This window comes from Diaporthe batatas, assembly GCF_019321695.1.
Source record: "Diaporthe batatas strain CRI 302-4 chromosome Unknown Contig00001, whole genome shotgun sequence".
Taxonomy (NCBI): Eukaryota; Fungi; Ascomycota; class Sordariomycetes; order Diaporthales; family Diaporthaceae; genus Diaporthe; species Diaporthe batatas.
Genome location: NW_025408548.1, coordinates 2,710,115 through 2,729,691, shown reverse-complemented (window position 1 = coordinate 2,729,691; position 19,577 = coordinate 2,710,115). Strand labels below are relative to the sequence as shown.

Here is a 19,577-nt window from a genome sequence, read left to right as displayed (position 1 = left end):
ATCGTTCAGGCAGATCATTCCACGTACCGAACCGCCGATCTTCGCAGCTCGTGAAAACCGGCCGTGGCTTCGTTGTGGATCAGCCAAAGACTGGGCATCCCAGTAGCGGACCACTTTGGTCGAATCCCACGTTCCATCTGGGCCACATGCCATATTCTTGGCAATCCTTCCAGAGCAAGATAACTAATCAGCCACCTACGCCTGCCCACAGCGCAGGCTAATCTGTGAACCCAAGGCCCGAGGCCGCGCCATTCAGAGTCCACTTTTGTAGATTAGACTCCCGAACTGGAACTCCTGTTGCAGGTGGTCTTTGCGAGCAGGAATCCGACAGGGCGGGTCGAAACGGCAAGCCCCATGATAGAAGCAGTCCGGGAGAGCCAGCGAGGATTTGCTGCTTCGCGTCCAGCAGCCGTGTGAGAACGAGGGACGATGGGCATCGACGGATATCAGGTCGGTCTGGTCACACGCATCGTGGTCCTACATCATAATAAGGAGCTCCATCGCATGACAGCTCGGACCAATTTTCAAATGCAAATGCCGATCCAGATCTTGCTGCTCGTAGAAAGACGACAAGTCCGTCAGGCAAGATCAACCACGAGCCCCACACACTGGCTGAATCTGGCTTCGGGGACAGTCCGGTAGTAACTTAGATTGGGCCGCAATAAATGTCAAGTGGTAGATGAGAATTTTTTTGCGCCGTTACGAGTTCCAAGAGATTGTTGTGTCGTTCTTTGATATTTCTTTTACCTGTCATTGTTGGTACAGTCATGTCCACTCCGGCAGTCGTGCAGGGGAGGCATGAGAGCCTCACCCACACCCTGCCGTGACGCGAGGCCGAGGAACTGGGGTCAGACCGTAACGGCTTAGCACGTCTTCGGATCGACGCCCAACCTGCGGAGCATGGCGCCATGCAGGTGCTTGTGGGACCGGCTGCATATGACAGAATTGTGGGATGAGTGGGTGCTGATCTCTGCGTAGCCCTCACATTCCCCGTCGGCTAGACGCTCATGCCCCCCAAGCCACGACTGCTTCGGCCATCCGTTCTCTTGGGTCGCGGCAGCAGCAATAAAACGTAACAAAGCGAGTATCTCCCGAGGGAACGGCCCATCTAAAAGCAGACAGAAGGAGCAAACTTCGGTGCGAGGCAACTGAATGGGTCCGAAAAGGGGTCAGCTTGCGTGTGGAGTCACAGGGCTTCCACGCGGTTAACGACCAAACATTAGGACAGCATGATAGTAATCTAGGAAGGTTATCATTCAACTGTTCGAACGGCAGTCGGGATCCACCGACTTGTATCTTGCTCTCTGCCTTGTTTTCTGCTGCTGTCTTCAACTCATCATACCGCGCAGGTCTGTTCTCCCACCCTGAAGTTGCTTATGGGCGCCTGCCCGATGTTCACAATGGATACACCACTCACGCCGAGTACCTTATCGGAGACATCTCCACCAACGATCGTCAAGCCACTCAGCAGAGGTCATGTGTCGTCCTTAGCTACCAGCACAAGTACAAGCAGCCGCTCGAGCGATACCAAAGAAGGCGAGATCCAACTGGACCCCGAAGAGGAAACACTGCTTCTGGTCTGGTATCTGCGTGTGAGAGACGCTGCATCCGAGAACCCGATTCTGAGAGACCATCATGCCGCGGAATTATTAAACAAGATCAACTTCGATCTGTCACGAAGCCTCTTCCAACTCGATTCTTCATATATACAGTACATCTGCGGCAGGTCAAAACAGATCGACAACTGGGCCCAAAATTTTCTGGACCAGCATCAGTACGAGGATGTCCTCGTGCTACAACTAGCGTGTGGCCTGGACAGCAGATATGAACGCCTCAAGCTTGGGAGGGAGGTTAGATGGATCGACGTGGACCGGCCCAGAGTCACGGGACTAAGAAAACGTCTAATGGGAGATGCGGAAAGCGAATATTACAATCTATTGACAGCAAACATTGCGGACGAGGGCGAAGATTGGCTCCGCGACATACCGAACGATCGCCCGACGTTGATCATCATGGAAGGGCTTCTCTATTATCTGGAACCCGACAAGGCTATAAAATTAATAAAGCGGGTTCTGGGACATTTCACACACGGAAATATCCTCTGCGACACCATTGGGTCCGTCTCTGTGGTATTCACATCACTTTTGGAAGCTTTCCGCAACAGCGAGGCCCGCCTACGGTGGGGTGTTGACGATGCAAACGACATAAGCAAACTGGACAGCCGCCTGGTCCTCAGGCATAGGGTATTTGTTCATGATTATATGGGTACGGGCTGGTTTGGGAAACGGTATCCTCCTATGTTTGGGGGTTGGACACCGCTCATATCGTTGTTGCCGTCTTTCAAAAAGAATGGGCAGTTTCTGCACTTTGAATTTTAAACATTGCGACGGCGATCATCAGGATTTGGGGCATGATTGGTAGGACAGGCCACGTTATGTCTGACGTACGGTTGGTCTGTCATAACGTTATATAGGATCCTGAGAAGGGAGAAAGGCGCAACAGCACAGCGGATTTACAACAAAGTTTTGAATGGCTAGAAACTACGTCAGCAAACAACGCGCAATCACATGGTGTAGGCCGAAACTATGGCTCATAACCACCAGGGCATTATCGCGCCACCACTGTATAAATTTAGTAGCGACTTATGAGAAGTATCAAAACTTTTGAAGAAGCCAGAAGTACTAAAGTCCTCCACGGAGGCGTCTCGGGGACACCAACTTTGTTCATTTCCATCCCAGTATCTCAGCTTGAAGCGCAACATACCACGCATCATCATCCTTGCCCCATTTCTCGAGAGCATCCCTCACCTCCTGAATCTCCTCATCTGTGATTCCCACGCCTAACCAGCTCTCTCGGAAAGAGTTTCCCGGCTCCAGCTTCTCCAGGTTTGTAGACACATACCAGTTTCGCGTCTCCCTGCCGGCGTGGACGGTGGTACCGGCGCCGACCTTGACCTTTCCAGCGGCAGCGTCGAAGCCCACCTCGCGGAACAGTGCGGGCATATCGCCGCCGGGGAAATGAGCGCCGTCGTCGCCGTGTCCGTACACCTTTGCCGTCTTGGCCGCCCAGAGCCTGTCGAGGTCGTAGAGACGGGGGTAGAAGTGGAGCTCCGCCACGTCGCGCGAGGCCTGGATGCCGCCAGGCTTCAGCACGCGGCGCATCTCACTGATGGCTTTGAACCTCATGTCATGGGTGGGGAGGTGGGGAAAGAGCTGCGAGTTGAAGACGACGTCGAAGGTGTTGTCGGGGAAGGGAAGCCCCGCGAGGAGGTCCGCTTTCTGGAATGTGATAGGCGCCAGGGGGCTGGAAGACTCCTGTGATTTCTTCTTTGCTTTCTCGAGCGTCTCCTGGGCTAGCCCAAGGACCTCTTCGGAGATATCGATGCCGATGACGCTGCCATCTGTGGCAACGGCTCCAAAGCCCACCGTGATGGTTCCGGGGCCGCAACCCACGTCGAGGATACGGTCGGTGGCTCGCAGGTGGGGAATCAAGAAGCTGGCATCTGACTCGATTGTCCGAGAGGCATGGCTGGCGACGGCGGCTTTTGAATAGCCTTGTGAGTAATTTGTTTTTTCTGATGCCATGCCAGTGAAGCTATGCGGAAGGCTGCCCAGGTGGGAATACAGTATCCCTGTAGTTGATGCTTCTCAACCTTGGAAAAGATGTGACGCAGGAAGGATAACAGCAGGTTGTATGCGTAAAACTGGGCTGTCACAACCCAGTGAGACGTTTTAAGGTTTTGAATTGCAACTTGGAAAATGGGTCTGCTTTGTCGTGTATTAATATATTCCTCTCGGGTTGCACCTCGTCTCACTGTCCAGATTATCAATGTTGTTGCGGAAGCTTCGCATCATAAGAGTGGGGCCGGGGCGGAGTTGAGGGCCCGGCCAGGGGTTTGGCTCCGGGGTTCACAGGCGGGCGGACGTCGAGCCGGAGTTTAGATGCAACGTTTATATTTATAGAGTACGTCATCAGGTTCCCGGACACCCCCCCCTCTCGAATATACTTATAATTATAACTATAAAACTTTAAATAATTACAACTTACTTAATTCTTATATTAAAAATTTAATTTAAAAATAAATCTTTTTTTTAAGCTTATTTTAATAAAACTTATAAATATTTAAGCTAATTATTTTTAATATATATAGTTTTTATATTTAAAGAAGTTATTAATATAAAAATTATAATATAATTCTACTTATAGCCCTATTTATTTTATAAAAGACCTTATTTAAATCTTTTATAACCTATTAATATTTATAAAATTTAAGTTTTTATAAAAGTATTTAAATAGATATTTTTATCCTTTAATTATATAATCTTCTTAAAAAATTATTTAGCTTTTACTTATCTTAATTAGTAATATTTTAACTTTTTTAAACCTAATTAGTACTATTAATAACCTAATTTATTATTATAAATAAATTTTAAGCTTTTAAAAGGTTTTAATAGTTAAGTTAATTAATATTTCTAATTAAAATAATAGTATTTATAATTTCTTTTTAACTTTAAAATCCTTTTTATATTATTAAGTAGTTAAATATATTAAAAATCTTTTTAAATTATAAAGGATTATTCTAGTTAAAAAAGCTACTTAAAATATTTTTATAAAAGTCTTATTAAAAGCCTATTTATAGTAATTAATTACTAGTTATTTATTAATAAATATTATACTAAAAATAAAGGTAATTTTACTATACTCCTTTTAATAGTAATACTTTAAAAATAAAAATAAGTTTTATTATATAATTATAAAAATATAAGATATATAAAGGTAAATAAAAAAATATTTTATAATATTAAGCCTATACTATTATTAATTAAAATATATAAATTAAAAACCTATTAAGTATTAAAAGCTATTATTTTAATTTATTTATAAATATAATTTTAAGTAAATAAACTTTTATAAATTATTTATAAAAATTAAAATAGTAAACTATTTATTTTTATTTTTAATAAACTTTTAACTAAATACTTTATTAAAAACTATTATTTTAAAAATTCTCTTCTTTAAATATTATTATTAAGGTTAATCTTTACTTATTACTAATAATAGCTTTAAGGTATATAAACTAATTATTAAAAGAAATATTTATTAAAAATATTTTTATAAATTAAATAATTTTAAATATTTAATAATATTAAATTTTTACTTAATAGTATTAGTTTTATTAATATTAGTAATATTAATAGTTTTAACTTTTAGTTAAAACTATATAATTTAAAAACTAAAAAACTTTTTAATATAGGCTTTATTACTAATAAAAGCTTTTATTTTTAAAAATATACTAACCTTTATTTATACTTATAAGTACTATAAAAAAATAATTAACTTATAACTTTTAATCTTTTATTACTACTAAAAGTTTATAAAAATTAAAAATAAAGACTTTAATTTATAATTTTAAAAATAGGTAATTAGTAAATTTTTATAAAAATTTACTATATAATTAATAGTTTTAGCCTTATTAATAACTTTTATATACCCTTATAGGCTTTATTAGTTAACTTTTTACCTTAAAAGTAGTTATATAATATATTTTAGTTAATTTTATATTATTTAACTATTATATATAAAATAGCTTTTTAATATAAATATTACTAAGTATAAGGTTAATATAATATTTTTTAAAGTTATATAATACTATTAGTATTAATTTAGTAATATAAAAATTTTTTTTTGTAAAGTTGTGGTTATTTAAAGTTGGAAGGGAGGGAAGAGGAAAGGGGTAAGATTATATCCGAGAGGGGGGGGTGTCCGGGAACCCGATGACGTACTCTATAATATTTGCCACAGCTAAGACCTCCCCAGCCTGCATGTTTTCGACTAACAACTCCTCTGCCCGTCCCGTCACCTCCGTTCCGAGGTTTACAGAGCGGTCATCTCCGCCATGAAACCCAGCAGATATGCAAGATCCCGGCAGAAGGCCTGTCAGAATTGTTCCACTGCCAAGGCGAGATGTGACCGCCGTCCACAACTCTGCGGTAGATGCGCACAACGCGGCCTCAACTGCGCTTACCTTCGCGAGCCGGTCCGAACCCCGGCGGCTTCTGTCGACGGCTCACGGCACAGTGACAACACCATCACTCCCAGCGCCGGCAGAAGTCCGCTGCCCGGTGCTTCGTCCGGACACTTGACATCAACAACTCCCGGTGGGCCAACCGTGATCTCCTCAGAAGCGCCGGTGTCACCACCACAACCACTACGACCACCACAACCTGCACCGGCAGCTCCGGCAGCTCCAAACGACCAGGATTCAACTCCAGATAGTACCTCGGCGCGTGTAGACAAAGACCTCGTCTGCCCCATAAACGCAGACTACATCAGCAGCCGTTGGCTGAATCAATACGTCCCAGTGCCAGGGCAGACGGTCAAAGACTTCCCAGGTCACATCAAGGCTTTCATGCCCAGGATACTCGGGTCCTATGCCTCAATGGCCGTCCGCGGGCGCCAGCTCCCCCCTTTCATCCACCCAGCGCAGATGCATCCTCCGCTGGCTCGGCCTCCGTTGTCCACCTGCCTGAGCCTGGTCCGCATCTGCGAGCGCCTTCTCCCCGGCAGTGACACCACCGCCGCGGACGTGATGCAGAGGGAGGCAAGCAGCATCTTCGAGCAGCACGCCGCCATGACCGACGGCATCACCCTGCTCTCGGCGTTCCAGGCACACCTCCTCTACCTGCTGGTCATGTTCTCCAAGCTCGGCCACCTCGTCGGCCACTCCATGCGCCGGATGATGATGGACCTCCAGGAGCTCGCGTCGCTGTGTAGCAAGCGCGGGCTGGTCTGCGTGGCGGAACAGAACCGGGCGAGGCCGAGTTGGGAGAGCTGGGTCGTCGCCGAGGCGAAGCGCCGGACGCTTTACACCATGTACCTCTTCGACAACATGCTGTCTACCCACGAGGGCCTTCCCAGCTTCTTTGGCACCGAGCTCAAGGGCTTGCCTGCGCCTTCAAGCCGGAGCCTGTGGGAAGCCAAGACACCGCAGGATTGGGAGGGGGAATATAACAACGATCTGGCGGACTGGGCCGGGCCAGGTCTATCCATTGATGAGCTCTGGCCAGCCCCTTCATGGTTAGACGTGGCTGGTCTCGCTGAGCGCCGAAAGAGAGTGGACCAATGGCTGGAGGGAGTCGATGGAATGGGGACCATGCTCTTTGCTATCACTAGTTCCCTGCACAACGTTTGACTCTTCCCGCCCCCTTTTTACCCCTTATATGTATAGTTGCCTGGTACGGCCAAAGGATAAGTTGTCGTAGTGTATTACACAGCTCTTCTAAGCTCATGTGGAAGCATGCCGTGGGGCTGAGAACTGGCCGCCTACCACTGGGCCACAGTTAAGGCATTCTGTTTATCAACTACTAAGTGACTCTAGGGCATTTTGACCGTTTCATAGATTCAACCAGCTACGTACCGTTAGGGCAATGACCGCGACAACAGCACAGGGTTTGGTCTCAATAGGTCATGTTTCGTGACGGATAACCACGGGAGTAGTTTAAAAATGTTTTACGCTGCTTGACAATTATGTGACAGGATGTTATTGTATGAAATTACAAGATTAAGAGCTGTGAGCGAGCTCTAGGTGCGCTATCCGATAGGTAGGCCCCTAAAGAAAAAGGAACCCTGAATAGCCGCAACGGCGGGCCTGATTCCCTTTTGCACCGCTCCTTTTACACCCCATCCATCATCCGGGCACAGCAAAATGAGGCAACTTACAACAGCCAGGCTGCTGATCAGCACGAGGTAAGGGAGAGGTATTCATAGATATTACACCTCTGTGTTGCCAAGGCGATAGCCCGTGAATTTACATCCTAGCTTTTTCTTCCAAGTATATGAAATTTATTATAGGTATCCATATTTGAATAGCCACAGTACAATACTAGCCATCACAGCCAAATAGCTCCCCACGGCGAAGCGACCACAGTGAATGCATGTGACCACTGCGAAACAGATCAACGCAACACGTGTAAGTGTGTGTGCGTGGGTGCCTGGGGGCCCCAACTGGCTTCCTGCTTAAGTAGTCATCCAGCGGTGGCCCAGTCGCCCACCCACTTAAAGACCTTAGCCTTCCTTTCGCAATCCCCTCAAACCTTCCCCCTTACATAGAAGGTAGCGCTGACTTAACTGTAATTGACGTATTGAGGATAGTTGCCTTTTCTCTATTTCCCCTCTTGTGACAACACGGAGCGTGAGCAATTACTGCGGAGTTGATTCATTGGAAACAAGTCTTTTGGGTCTGACCAATTGGTTGCCCTATCTCACACATACGGTAAGTTGTCCAGCAATAGCGCATCCAGCTGGAGTCTGTCTTCAACACCCCCTCCTCCCACCATCAGCAGCCTGGATATTTCCCACGTACTTTACATGCCGGATATGCTGACGTCCAGGAACTCCAGAATCCTCGCAACCGCTTGCTGGTCCCCTTCCACAGTATTTTGCAAGTTTTCATCCACCCAGCCTTCTGACCAACCACCTCCAAAGTCAATCAGCCACGCATCGTTGTTTAGGTCGACAACCACGTTGCTCGGCTTTGCATCACCCCAAACAACTTTAATCCCATGAAGAATTTCAACCGTCTCCTTGATCTGGGATCCTACCTTTTGCCGTATTTCCTTGGGAAAATCTGGAAATCCTGCCTCCTTGAGATCCTTAAGGTTGTCTTTAGAGGGTATCCACTCCCGTAAGAACCCAAGTATGGCGCCAGATCTTGGGTGTTTCACATAGCCTAGCAGCCTTGGTATAAGGATCTTGCCTAGGTTTTCTTGTGAGATTTTCTGTAAACAGTCGATCTCTCGCTTAAGATTGTAGTTTTGAAGACCGTCTTTTCGAGCTTTGCAAAGCATCTGGCAGCCATTGACCTGGGCTAGGCAAACCGTACCTCCACCACAAACGAGCTCCTCAACTACCTTAATCTGCTCAGGTAGGTAGGATGGGAGTGAAGTGTTGATGTATACGTTGTCCTCAAGTCCAGTCATGTTTTGGTCCTGGTCTTCGTTGTGTGTTGGCCCATATGCTTCGTTTGGTGGGATAGGGACTGTGGTAAGCTTGCCAGCCACCTCCTCAAGCCGGTAAAAGGATGTTTTCGGAAACAGCAGATTGTGCAAAACAAGTTCTCTTGGTTGAACTGACTCTTCTGATGCTCCACTATCTTGATCGAGGGATTTAGCTACCGGGTAGATAACTTCTAAAGCCTCGTCCTGTAGGGCATCTGCCTCATCTTCGTCCTCTGCATCCATGGATCGGGCTAGGAGCTCGATTAGGTGGTCAATTATGTGGGCGTCTTCAGAACCTCTGGATATCCGGTTCTCTTTCGTATTGGATTTTGAAAGGGATATAGCGATGTGCTCGTTGCTCTTCTCCGTGAGAAACGTAACCTGGGCACCTTCTTGGCCTTCAATGTCGACGAAGACTCCGATGACGTCCATTGTAATGATGGGCTCCAATGAGTCACTACAAATGCCGTATGTATGCTGAAGGAATGGCCGAATTTCTTTTTGATCAGAGTAATGATAAGAAACAGTGTCTGTTGTACGTTCTAGCAGGGAGGTAGCGGTTCAGAAAGCAACAGAAGAGGGGATTTCTGGGATCACATTGAAGATGCCATTTTCATGCGCCCCACACGGCCGATTTTTAGTGGCCCTTGAAAGCTTTAGTGGCTTTGCCTGCAGGATTGCTGTGCCGAGTACGTTGGTTCTGTGCCGCTCCCCGCGCCAAATTTTGGGCCGGCCCAGGTACCTACTTAGTAGGTAGCTTAGCTGGATACTATGTATAATTACCTACTTAAGTAGGTAGTAACTTCATGTTCCAAAATTAGCAAGTTTCACTCGCAGTTGACGGATCTCATGCAGCTCCACATTCAGGAACCAACAGGTAAAGCGATGGGTACCTAGGTACTGAAGAAGGACACCCCGGTGAGGCCCCGGGCCTTCAAATGTTCGACCGCCCAACTGGATCCGCTAAGGCCTCGATGCCAGCGCCAACACCCTACTTCGTTGGCCAACATCAATTCAATACGAGATGTGGCCTCAAAATCCAACCACAGCATGTCTCGTTGTGCACACCATCGTTGCAATTCTTTGCTCTGTTGGTAGCCCAGTCTCACCAAGGCCATGACCACCCTTAGCCAGTCTAGGAGCAAACATGGCTTCCTGAAGGCCACATCGATCTGTTCTTGGATCATTGCGGCGCGCCAGCTCTAAATTTGGTCGCAATCTATGGTTCGTCATCGCCTGTAATTGTGTACATATATGAGGGGGCTCATCGAAGAAGTCGACTGTTTGGGAGCATCTAGAACACATCACATCACACCGATCAAACGCCTCTGATAAAACATTCTCCCAAACCCTTTCGATATATTATTCTTAGCAACAAGTCTCAGCAAAATTAAAATGTGCCACAGCGTGAAACAGATCTTTCGTTGCGGCAAGCACACCTCAAGAAGCGTCAGTTACTGCCCAAGCCATAGAAGAGGCCCGACCGGCAGGAAAATCATGTGCCGAAATAGAAGCGCCACCCGTTCCAATCAGTATGATGCATGCTGTGGCAAGCCCAACTGCCGCCACAATCAGCTTGGTGGTGTATGGAGGTGCTGTTACGACTCTTGCGGATATGGCCCGAATCGCTATGGAAGATGCGGTGGGAGGCGTGTTGTTCAAGAAGGCTATGTCATCCAACCCTGCAACCATAGGGTCTGCGATGCTTGTACCGGATATTCACGAAACTGATTTATATTGTCTTCGAAAATTGTTTTACAGAGGATCCTTGATGGGACTTGAGCCGGCTTTCAAGATGTGTCCAGTCGACGGATTATTGCTTCACTTGCAACAGTTTGGGACACTCCCTTAGCACGGCATGCAACCAACACCCCCTCTCTCACACTCTTCTTGTTGTGTGTGTGTGCGTGTGTATTTATATCAGCACAGAATCTCTTAGTATCTCCCAGGTGGAGCAAGGACAGTGTCACTCGTTTCTAGTTAAATAAATAGTTCTCTTGAGGAGACATGAAGGCCAATCTAGTGTCCTGAAGAACCCTCCGCGCAACTCAAACCTTTTACTATACCTCTTATCCATTCCTTATGTAAGGGCTTCAAAACATTCCCTAAGTCTGAAAGCTAGCAGAGCCGCTAGATCTGGTGCCCAGAGGCAGATTCGTTCCTTGTGGTGGAAGCTTGAACAAGCTGTACCAAGCTGAGTGAGGCTTTCTCTACCTCATCCCCCCCTCAATTCGAGACAGGGTGTTTCAGAACACTGAGGTATTACTGCGGACTGACAATAAGCTGCTCAGTGTACTTATAAATGATCAACTACCGGTAGCGTATAGTGAGTCATTGCGAAGCCCGTGAACACACGACCAGCCTTGCACAGGAAGTAGCCCCAGTACGCTCCGTAGATCCCGATCAGCACCCTCAATTATTTTACCAATATCGGATTCGTGACTGGTCTTAATAATGAAGTCTGGATACTTTAGAACAAGTCACGTCCTCTCCCCAGGCTACGCTAGCCACCTCCTAACCAGTCAGTTTACTATTCCCGTCAGAACTGGTCAGATAAAGCCACTGGCCAGCATTCGTACTTCATCAATCAGTATCATATCATCATAGATTCCTGAAGCATAGATTTAGGAGCATAAACAGTTATACATCGTATCTTCCTTTTAGGTCCCCTAAGATATGAGGTGATGCTTCAGTGCAACCCAATGTGACAGCACGTACAACTACTTAATCACTATTCAGCAACTGGGCAAGATGCCGCAAGGCTCGCCGACCGGGCACCTCTGAGGACCTACAAGACTGCCATTATAGCGCTGCAGACATAGCCAATCACGAAAGTGGCAGCCCGGACCGTCTCACAGGCATTACAGCACGGATTTGGAAGCAAGTCCTCTAAGTTTGATCGATCAAGGCTTCTCGTTGTCTTCCGAATCGTGCTCCTCATCGCCTTCGTCATCTTCCTGATCCTGTTCAAACGGGGGTTAGTCAATGAAACGTTGGCCTAGAAACGGCCAGTTCGAAATACTAACGTCCTTATCATCTTCCGAATCGGCCTCGTCGTCATCCTTATCGTCTTCCTGATCCTGATAGAGGTTAGTACATGGAGCGGTGGCCTAGAGATGATAAAATCGAAATACTAACCTCCTTATCATCTTCCGAATCGGCCTCGTCGTCATCCTTATCGTCTTCCTGATCCTGATAGAGGTTAGTACATGGAGCGGTGGCCTAGAGATGATAAAATCGAGAGACTAACATCATCATCATCTTGCGAGTCCTGCACATACAGGGGTTAGTACGTTAGATACGGAGATTATGGACAAATGCGTAAGCCGTAAGAGACTTACATCCTCAGAATCGTCATTGCAATCCTCGCCTCCAGCAGCCTCCGTGCCATTCCTAGCAACGAGCTGAGTGTTTTCAAGTGGCATTGCCAATGCTGGGATAGCGAAAGCCATCAAGGCCGAGCCCTGTATATTGTTTGATTAGTCTATGTTGAGATTGAACAGCGAAGATCCTTCTTACCGCAACCCGAGAGACTCCAACATTGCTGGTGGTCGAGACCTGGAACCCATTGCGGGCGGTCAAGGCGGCCAGACCGAAGGTAAAGAGCTGAACGAGAGAGAACATTTTAAGTTTGGGAATGTTTAATCTTGTTGACTAAATTATGTTGAAAGAGTGACAGTAGTCAAATGCTTGACAAGCGAATGAAGGTGGAAGATCGTGTAGGAAAGCTTTAGTGAATGCTCAGGATAGAAAGAAAAGGCATTCAAACTTGCGAGGAAACAACATCTCTTTTATTTCTTAAGCATTTGATAGGTACAGGAGGATGAATGTTGGGCTTGTACACCAAAGGCCTAGTCAGGGGACTGCAGCAGTGTAACCGGCGCACACGAAGCACGATTGAGGAGGTCATTGCGAAGGCTCAATTAAGGGACTTAGTGATTTGTGTTCGCTTGCATTAGCTTGTTGGAGAGCCCGAATAACAGTGACGGGTCAGCGCACGCGGTGCACAGGTTGACAAGGTACCGAGGGCTGAAAGTCCCGAGGCCATTGCGGCACCGAGGGTGAGCTGCAAGTCAGAGCAGGTCCAGATCAAGTCCGTCTCCCATGACCGCGGCGGCTTACCCCTGACTACCAATAGTATCCCGATTAAAAGAATTAGTTGCCGCCGCTCAGGTCCTAGTGTTGCGCTGTTGGCGAGTCCTGTTCGGATGTGCACTTGAGCACGGCTTGCCGCTAGGCGGTTCTCGAAACGCGCGCCTGGGGGGAACGGATGACAGATGTTTTAGCGTGAGCTTGATCACGGAATATTATTAGAACTAGGCCAGGTAAAAGGGTCCAAGCGACTGTGACTCTGGCTGGTTGAGTGCCAGTGTGCCGTTACGACCAAAGAACTTCGAATTATCACCGCGTTTCCACTGTCATCTGCATTCGTTAGAAATGCATGGCTGTTGGATGACTCTATCCTACCCACTCCTCCAGCTTTGAAGCACAACGCAAATATTGATCTGAAAATATATTTCAGCTTTTATTAGATATGTCACAAGCAACTCTCGTAATGAAGCAGCATTCAGCGCAAGAGTGGCTTCCAACTGTCACAGGCTCGGCGAGAGCCCACTGTACCGTGCAAGTGACAAGATATTCTTCTCTGTCGACATCAAAACCCGACTAGTGAATAAGGCACCCGAATCAGAAGGTTGAGAACAACAAAGTGATTTCGTTTGTAATCCCCATATATATATATAATGTATGTGGCGCCTTCATATAGCGGTAAATGCTCAAGACCCAGTGGGAACAACGGAAGACTTACGACCAGCCCATCACAACATTTGAATATTGGAAGTACCAAAAGTAGAGATGTCCTAGCCGTGCAGACCAGGCTTGACATCGCCCTGCTGTCGCTAGAGAAGCTCAGAACATGGACCCTGGAGGATATCGCGACCCAGCACAGTGGAAAGGGCCTCAACGCAAACATGAGGATGAACGATGGCGCAATAGACGCGAAGGGGCGACGGTGGGCAGGGTCCATGGCATCGGACGAGGAGGATCCGATCGACCGGCACTGGTGCATGGACGGAGGCCCCAGCGAGGCCAGGCCGGAATCTGTGCGGGAGCCCGTGCCAAACGGGCCCGTCTTCTCACTAGAAAACAAGATCATGTGCGCGAGCGAGACGTCTAAGGGGGGTTATTCCGGTACAACTACAACACGAACGACGGTTCTGTTTCAAAAAAAGAAAAGCCAGCCATTCGTCCAACTCGAAACATGGCTGGATGCCGGATGCCCGCGCATTATGGCAGTTGATATGGAATGACACGTCTGGGTGGCGGCCAAATCCCAGGGAAAGCTCGTGCGATTTACTCCAGGCGGCGAGACTGGTAATAAATGATTCAAAACTAGAATCACGGCCCCGGGGGTCTGACTTCACGATCGCTGACTTCTTAGTGCCTCCTAGTGTGTGGCTGGCGATCTTTGAAAGCGTCAACTGGACGGCGAGTCGATTGCCTGGGGGTAACTGAACGAAGTCCGCGGGTGCTACTGCCTCTTGATGCATTTCAAGAATCTATTACTTGGCCTGCCTGATCTTTGAAACTTGGACACAGCTAAGCAGTGATGCAAGTGCACCAAGATAGCGAGTCGCCAACGGGGCCCCGGGATGTTTGGCTTCGGAATCCAGACGTACCGTGGAGCCAAGCGACATACAGTCTGTTTCTTGGGACCCCAGCTAAATCTCATTCTTCTCGAAACTGCTTGCAAAAGCCTTCCGCCAGGGTAAGGAAACGAATGGCACCCGGGAAGAATTGGAGTGCGTATTTTCTCGCTACAGTCTCACTTGATCCCACGTCTGATGGGAGCACTGAAGAGGAATGTCAGGCCTGCCAATGCGTGCTTCATCGACGGCGATTTATGGGATGGGAAGGTGACTACCAATGCTGAGAACGGGGGCCCAGTGATTTGATTGTGGGGTACACCACCTAGGCATGCTCACAGGGTGGTTTCGTTTTTAATCCCTATATATATAAAATATATATAGCGCTTTTATATAGTAGTAAATATTTAAGATCTAGTGTTTAAAGAAATATAGTATTAATAATAGTAGAAAAAGAATATAATATATAAGTATATAATTAAGCTTTATATTATATAAATAAAGTTAAAAGGTATTACTTTTAATAATATTATATTAAAAAGTTAATAAAATAATTATATAATAAAATTAAAATAGTTTTAAAATAGTTTTTATAAGAAGAAGAATCTTATAATATAAAATTTAATAAGTTAATTCTTTTATTAATATATTTATTATATAATTATTTAAATCTATTTTATTAAATAAATTAAATATATTATAATTTTTATTTTAAATATATAATTAATAGAATAATAATATTATAATAATAAATTTATTTAAAAGCTTTTATATAAATTTTATAAAAAGATTAAAACTTTTTAAAAAATTAAATAGAGTTTATTTATTATAAATTATTTATATTTTTTTAATTCTATTATTAAACTAAAAGTAAATAGTTAAGGTTTTAATAAAATAAGATATAATATATTTTTTAAAGATTAACTTAATTAAGTTTATTATATAAGACTTTTTATAATAACTTTATAATCTACTATATCTATAATACTATCTATTATTAGAAGACGCCTTCCTATATTAATACACTAGGCTATACTTAGTTCATTAAAGGTTAAAGCTCTTATAAACCGCGGGCTGCTTTATATTCTAAGATTAACTGAAAATGTATAGGGTGATGCAATGTAGTATATACTAGTCTTAATGCCGTCAAGCACTATGTGTGAGGTCGCTATGTGATTTAGGCAAGTTAGTTGAAATAGGTGAAGATAAAGCTACCATTCCCCCAACTAGGGTTCTAGCTTTACTCTATAAATAAACACCTATCTAATAAACCTAAAAGACTATTAACTTCACTATATTATAAGTAAAACTACTTAAAAGTAATTACTTAACCTACTATATAACTTATTAAATTAAGAGATAACCTCTAAGTAAGGTAACTATACTTTATTATTATATATAATATCTAAGTTTATAATTCTAATAGCTCTACTATAAATAGAAAAAAAATTATTAATAATTAAATCTATAATTATATAAAAATAAACTTTTATTTTAAAAGATTTATTAATATTTAAAATAATTAATATATTTTTAAAAAGTTAAGGGATTATAAGTTTAATTTAAAGTATATTAAAATTTATAAAATTTTAAACTTAAGTTTAAAGATTTTAATTTAAAGTTTATATTTATAAAAATAAAAGCTTTTATAAAACTTAAAAAAGTTTAAATAAAGTTAAATTAAATTATAATATAATAAAAGAGTTAAATAAAAATAATTAAAAATTATAATTATAAGTCTTTTAACTTTATATTTAAAAGGAGTTTATTTATTATATATTAAATAAATATTATATAAAAAAGTAAAAGTTTAAATATTTAAAAATTAAACCTTTTTCTTTAAATATATTACTTTATTATTAAAGATTTATTTATTTTTATATAATATATAAGAAATATAGTAGAAAAAAGCTTTATAAATGAAGTTAATAACTTTATTATATATAAATAAGTTTAAAGGTATATAGTAAGTAATTATTAACTTTATACTTAAAGTATAAGTTAATAATTAGTTTAAAATTTAAAGGATAATAAATAGATAAATATATAAACTATTTATATTTTTAATTCTATTATTAAATTAAAAGTAAATAGTTAGAGTTTTAAAAAGATAAGATATAATATATCTTTTAAAAATTAATTTTATTAAGTTTATTATATAGAACTTTTTATAATAACTTTATAATTTATATTTATAATACTATTTACTATTAAAGAATATCTTTCTATATTAGTATATTAAGTTACATTTAATTTATTTAAGTTAATATATTAAAGGTTAAAGTTATTATAAATTATAGGCTAGTCTTAATCCTATTAAGTACTATATATAAGATTACTATATAACTTAGACCTTCTAAGTTAGTTAAAATAGGTGAAGATAAAAGCTACCATTCCCCTAATTAGGGTTCTGGCTCTGCTCTACAAGTAAACACTCATCTATCAGCTCCGTTATATTGCAAGTAAAACTACTTGAAAGCAGTTGCTCAGCCTGCCACGCTTGTTATCATAGTTAGATATTCATTGTTTAAAGGGGATTTTAAGGTATATTAACCTATTAAACTAAAAGATAACCTTTAGGTAAGGTAACTATACTCTATTATCTAGGTTTATAAATTTAATAATTTATAAATAAAAGAAAAAATAATTATTAATAATTAAGTTTATAATTATATAAAAATAAACTTTTATTTTAAAAAGAAGTTTTTAATATTTAAAATAGTTAATATATTTTTTAAAAAGCTAAGAGATTATAAACTTAATTTAAAAAAAATTAAGATTTATAAGAATCTTAAACTTAAGCTTAAAGGCTCCCCTTTAAATTTAACTTCCTTAAAAAAAAAATTAAAAAAGCTTAAAAAAAAGTTTAAATAAAGTTAAAGATTAAATAAAGTTATAATAATATAATATAATTAAATAAAAAACTAATTATAAAATTATAATTATAGATCTTTTAGCCTTATATTTAAAAGGGATAGATAAATATATAGTTAAATAAAAAATATAATGTGGCTGAAGCCTAGGTATGCTTATAATGAGATGTGATTGGGTATTTTGGTGGGCTGGGCGATATGAGCTACGTTTGTAAGAGCAGAGGCCTTTCGACCTGTGGACCTGAGTACCCACCTAGTTAGCTTAGATGCTTGCAAAATTCTGAAGCCAGAGAGCCCAAAGAAGAACATAATTTACAATATAGTGTCATGACCGATCTCGTGTTTTCTGCCTGTGACGTAGACTCTCGTCCCAAGACAGCTGTAAGTCAATGGTATGAGCATATTATACAATAGATTTAGTCAACGCTAATTATGTAAAGTGTGTAACGATTTATTTAATCTCGAAAAGAGTATGCGCCATGTGAATGGTCTTTAGGCAAGGTTGCAGCTCAAAAGTCGCGTGTGATATGATAGAGAACGTGTGATGTACCCCGGTACTCTGGCCTTCTCAAGTTTCACAATTTCAGCTATTCGAGCACGGAATACATTGGTTCACGTTCCATTCATGGGAAATTACAAACACGACGCATGAAGTTCATTTGCCCGGCTAAGTCGGTTCTCCCCCTTGCCAAGCCACACGATATCGTACAATGAAGAGTATGCATCACGTCCGTAAACTCGATCCCGCACAAACGCCTTTGTGAGGTCCTGCCACATGACCACCATGAGTTTCAGCCCAAAAGCTCACAATTCTGTTTCGCTTTCGCAACTGATAACCCTGCAGACTCCTCATAGAGCACTATAGTCAGATTTAGGTGAGCGGATGTACGGTGGCCTATAATTGGTGTCAGCATGCACACGAAAAGAGACCTCCGGTGGCCCGTCTTGGTATCGAGGTCATGTGTCATAACCACTTACCTCAAAAGGTTCTTGGCAACAACAAGAGTGGCTGTTCCTGCAGCGAACAGTCCCAGCATATTGCTCCAGCTCTCGTTGCCGTAAGCCCGCTGCCCAACTGACAGAGCCACGAGATCATACACAAGGCATCCTCCGAAAATCCAGTCACTGCAAGACGCGAGACCCGCGAATCCCAATCCGGTCAGGACTTTGACAGCAGTTGAGGGCTGTTGGTGGACGAAGTACGCAACAGATCCGTTGTGCAACAAGTCCAGAACACCGATTCCGGCGAAAGTCTTGCTCACAATGTGTGTCAAAATCGAGTTTGTGGAGTTCGAATTCATCGGCGGGAGACGACCAAAGATGTAGTACAGCTGGGCGAGGGAATTGATGACCACGAATATGTTGCTAGTCTTGAGGTCCGAGGCGTTCCAGAAGACCATCCAGCTTGCGATGCAGAGATTCCCCACAGTGTAGAACGGGCTGAAGTCGACCATTGTGTTCACTGCCTCATCCTCAAGTGCAGACTGGTCATTAGATCGCCACAGGCGCCAAATCCAGGCAAGCTGAAACAGCTGTTGTGGGAAGAAGAATCCTGCGATGAAGAATGGCTGGGGAGACCAGAAGGAGAGGTTGGCGTCATGAACGTCCTTCATGTTCGGCGTGCTAAGCATTCCATATTGCTGAGCGGCAAAGTCGATCTACCGAAGGCTTTCGGTTAGAACCTTCCAACGGCACAGTGTGCGAAAACTCTTGACACGAAGGAATTTCTTACGACAAACGAAATAGGCGCAATATAGCGCGCGGTGGACAGTGTGACGCCCATCTTGACTGATATCTTTACCCTGGGGTGCCTTGCGTGAATCTCGTGCCAGGTGTAATAGGCTTCTGCAGAGATCGAGGTCGTGTTGCTCCTGATTATTCAAACTGGTTTATATGGATGCATGCAATGTATGTATGAAGATTCTCGCAGCGATCTCGGCCTGCGTATGGTGTCCTTTTAATCTGTGCTTAGTGATGATGTAAAACTGACTTGTGGTTGTTCAAGTTAGATGCAGACACAACAAAGCCGATGGCGTTGAAACCGTTGCGTCATGGACTTTTCC

At 43.0% G+C, this 19,577-nt stretch overlaps 6 protein-coding genes across 6 annotated transcripts; 2 read left to right on the top strand and 4 right to left on the bottom strand.

The window, feature by feature from the left end:
• Nucleotides 1–1,400: 1,400 nt before the first annotated feature.
• On the top strand, nt 1,401–2,378 carry KVR01_000480 (uncharacterized protein; the record flags this gene model as incomplete). Its single annotated transcript, XM_044794740.1, has 1 exon — nt 1,401–2,378. One exon carries the CDS (start codon nt 1,401–1,403, stop codon nt 2,376–2,378), a length of 978 nt encoding a protein of 325 aa, XP_044650429.1.
• A 133-nt stretch (nt 2,379–2,511) lies between these two features.
• Nucleotides 2,512–3,809, bottom strand: KVR01_000173 (uncharacterized protein). Its single transcript, XM_044781226.1, has one exon. It carries the CDS (start codon nt 3,582–3,584, stop codon nt 2,724–2,726), a length of 861 nt encoding a protein of 286 aa, XP_044650122.1. The 5' UTR covers nt 3,585–3,809; the 3' UTR covers nt 2,512–2,723.
• A 2,041-nt stretch (nt 3,810–5,850) lies between these two features.
• KVR01_000384 (uncharacterized protein) lies at nt 5,851–7,504 on the top strand. The gene has a single exon (XM_044786884.1). It carries the CDS (start codon nt 5,897–5,899, stop codon nt 7,190–7,192), a length of 1,296 nt encoding a protein of 431 aa, XP_044650333.1. The 5' UTR covers nt 5,851–5,896; the 3' UTR covers nt 7,193–7,504.
• Nucleotides 7,505–8,205: 701 nt separating this feature from the next.
• KVR01_000732 (uncharacterized protein) lies at nt 8,206–9,542 on the bottom strand. Its single transcript, XM_044785749.1, has one exon. The coding sequence runs from the start codon at nt 9,426–9,428 to the stop codon at nt 8,364–8,366; it is 1,065 nt and encodes a 354-aa protein (XP_044650681.1). The 5' UTR covers nt 9,429–9,542; the 3' UTR covers nt 8,206–8,363.
• A 2,357-nt stretch (nt 9,543–11,899) lies between these two features.
• On the bottom strand, nt 11,900–12,620 carry KVR01_000514 (uncharacterized protein; the record flags this gene model as incomplete). The annotated part of the gene is made up of 5 exons (XM_044790804.1): nt 11,900–11,959; nt 12,023–12,076; nt 12,135–12,188; nt 12,338–12,460; nt 12,516–12,620. The coding sequence occupies 5 exons, from the start codon at nt 12,618–12,620 to the stop codon at nt 11,900–11,902; spliced, it is 396 nt and encodes a 131-aa protein (XP_044650463.1).
• Nucleotides 12,621–18,363: 5,743 nt separating this feature from the next.
• Nucleotides 18,364–19,297, bottom strand: KVR01_000965 (uncharacterized protein; the record flags this gene model as incomplete). Its single annotated transcript, XM_044786260.1, has 3 exons — nt 18,364–18,409; nt 18,493–19,172; nt 19,247–19,297. The coding sequence occupies 3 exons, from the start codon at nt 19,295–19,297 to the stop codon at nt 18,364–18,366; spliced, it is 777 nt and encodes a 258-aa protein (XP_044650914.1).
• Nucleotides 19,298–19,577: the final 280 nt, after the last annotated feature.

What these genes read in the sequence shown, in the direction of transcription:
- KVR01_000173 (XM_044781226.1), bottom strand. Translation starts at nt 3,584, where the DNA reads ATGGCATCAGAAAAAACAAATTACTCACAAGGCTATTCAAAAGCCGCC.
- KVR01_000384 (XM_044786884.1), top strand. Translation starts at nt 5,897, where the DNA reads ATGAAACCCAGCAGATATGCAAGATCCCGGCAGAAGGCCTGTCAGAAT.
- KVR01_000732 (XM_044785749.1), bottom strand. Translation starts at nt 9,428, where the DNA reads ATGGACGTCATCGGAGTCTTCGTCGACATTGAAGGCCAAGAAGGTGCC.